General features: G+C 32.8%; 1 protein-coding gene across 1 annotated transcript; it reads left to right on the top strand.

The window, feature by feature from the left end:
- The first annotated feature begins 202 nt into the window (after positions 1-202).
- Positions 203-772, top strand: LOC131069631 (SKP1-like protein 10). Its single transcript, XM_058005147.2, has one exon. It carries the CDS (start codon positions 203-205, stop codon positions 770-772), a length of 570 nt encoding a protein of 189 aa, XP_057861130.2.
- The last annotated feature ends 839 nt before the right edge of the window (positions 773-1,611 follow it).

The raw sequence follows: 1,611 nt of genomic DNA, 5'->3' as shown, positions 1-1,611 counted from the left end.
CTGCGGCTCTAATGGTACAAACCAACTAATTAAATAACTAACAAAAACTACACATCTAACTAACAAACCAGTTTGTTTGCCATTTATTCTATGTATTAATTCCTTAAAAAACAGTTACAAAACCGTAGCCTAACCAACATAGGGTTTCATTTTTTCTCCGACGATCCCTATATAAGATAAATCAATCCCTCTGAGTAAACCCATGAGAGCTTTGTTTCGTTTCGTTCTATCAGTTGCAGAGCTCTCTGGTTTAAGTTCATCAACAGCAATGGAAGGCAAAACAATGATTCTCAAGACTTGGGATAAACAAGAATTCAAAGTGGATGAAAGTGTGATAATGCAATCCGAATACCTTACAGACTTAATGCAAGACTACGAGAATGATAAGAGCTATTGGGAGGAAACATCAATTCTAAGTGTACCCATGTATGGCATCTCTCCCAGATTATTGGAGAAGTTGCTAAGTTTCTGTAATTATCATGCCACTGCCAAATCCAACAATACAACCCAGGAGGTTGTGAATGAATGGGAAAAGTCGTTTGTTGATGAACTGAAAGGGGATATGCCAACTTTATTCTGTCTTCTCAAGGTTTCTCATTACCTAAAAGTGAATCATCTTTATTTTCTATTATGTCAAACTGTTGCTGATTCGCTTGTGGAATGCGAGAACACCAGTGATCTCCAGCGATTAGTCACCATACCCGAAGTTACAGAAGAGATCGCACAGTTGTTCCCCGTTATTGTAAGCAACGAAGACAATATGATCCCTTGAATAAAATCATTTGAAAGTTTCACTCTGACCAGATTCTGTTGTTTTCTGCAAATGTTCACTTCAGTTATGGTTTTTAGATTGATTTATATGATATATCTTGTTGGATGAACTCAAGTTTTTCAGCATTCATTTCTGTTTATATGAAAAAAGGTTCTTATCTATTCATTTTTAATTCTGTTATACCTTATAGTTGCTCAATATATATATAGCAATATTTTCTAAATTACATCAGAGCCAACAAGATAGATGAAGGATTGTGATTTAGCCAAGAGATAATCAATGACTCTAAAGCTTGCTATTATGTACAAATCGCGGTCATCAATCATTTAAAGTATTAATTTATATCAATGATATCAGATTTCTACAATTCATAATTATAATCAATGCTAAATTTCTAGATTATAATCAATGATATATGGCAGTCTTCTATCTATAGATTTATAGCACATGTGACACTGTTATCTAGTTTGTTAAAGATAATGTATCTATTTATGTGTACTATGTAATTAACAAAATTTTGCAATGAGTGTATTTAGAGCATTATAATCCTAAGCCAAAGTGAACCTTAACCTTTGTTAAGTCTATTTGAACTCTAAAACATACTGAATAGTAACTCCAACCCTACACTAATATTAAACTGAACCCTAACTCTAAACCTAATTGATCATTAAACCAAATTGAACACTAATCCTAAACCAAATGAGGATATATTTTTGAAGTTGTGGTACCAAAAAGGTGTCAAACTTTATTTTCCCAAATGATTCCATTTGATGAGTGCAAATAAGGTGCATTCCGTATTTGGTGCTCATCAAATTCAAAATTTTGTTTTTTTGTTTTTT

The sequence above is a fragment of the Cryptomeria japonica genome, chromosome 11, assembly GCF_030272615.1.
Source record: "Cryptomeria japonica chromosome 11, Sugi_1.0, whole genome shotgun sequence".
Classification (NCBI taxonomy): Eukaryota; Viridiplantae; Streptophyta; class Pinopsida; order Cupressales; family Cupressaceae; genus Cryptomeria; species Cryptomeria japonica.
This window is presented reverse-complemented; position numbering and strand designations above follow the sequence as displayed.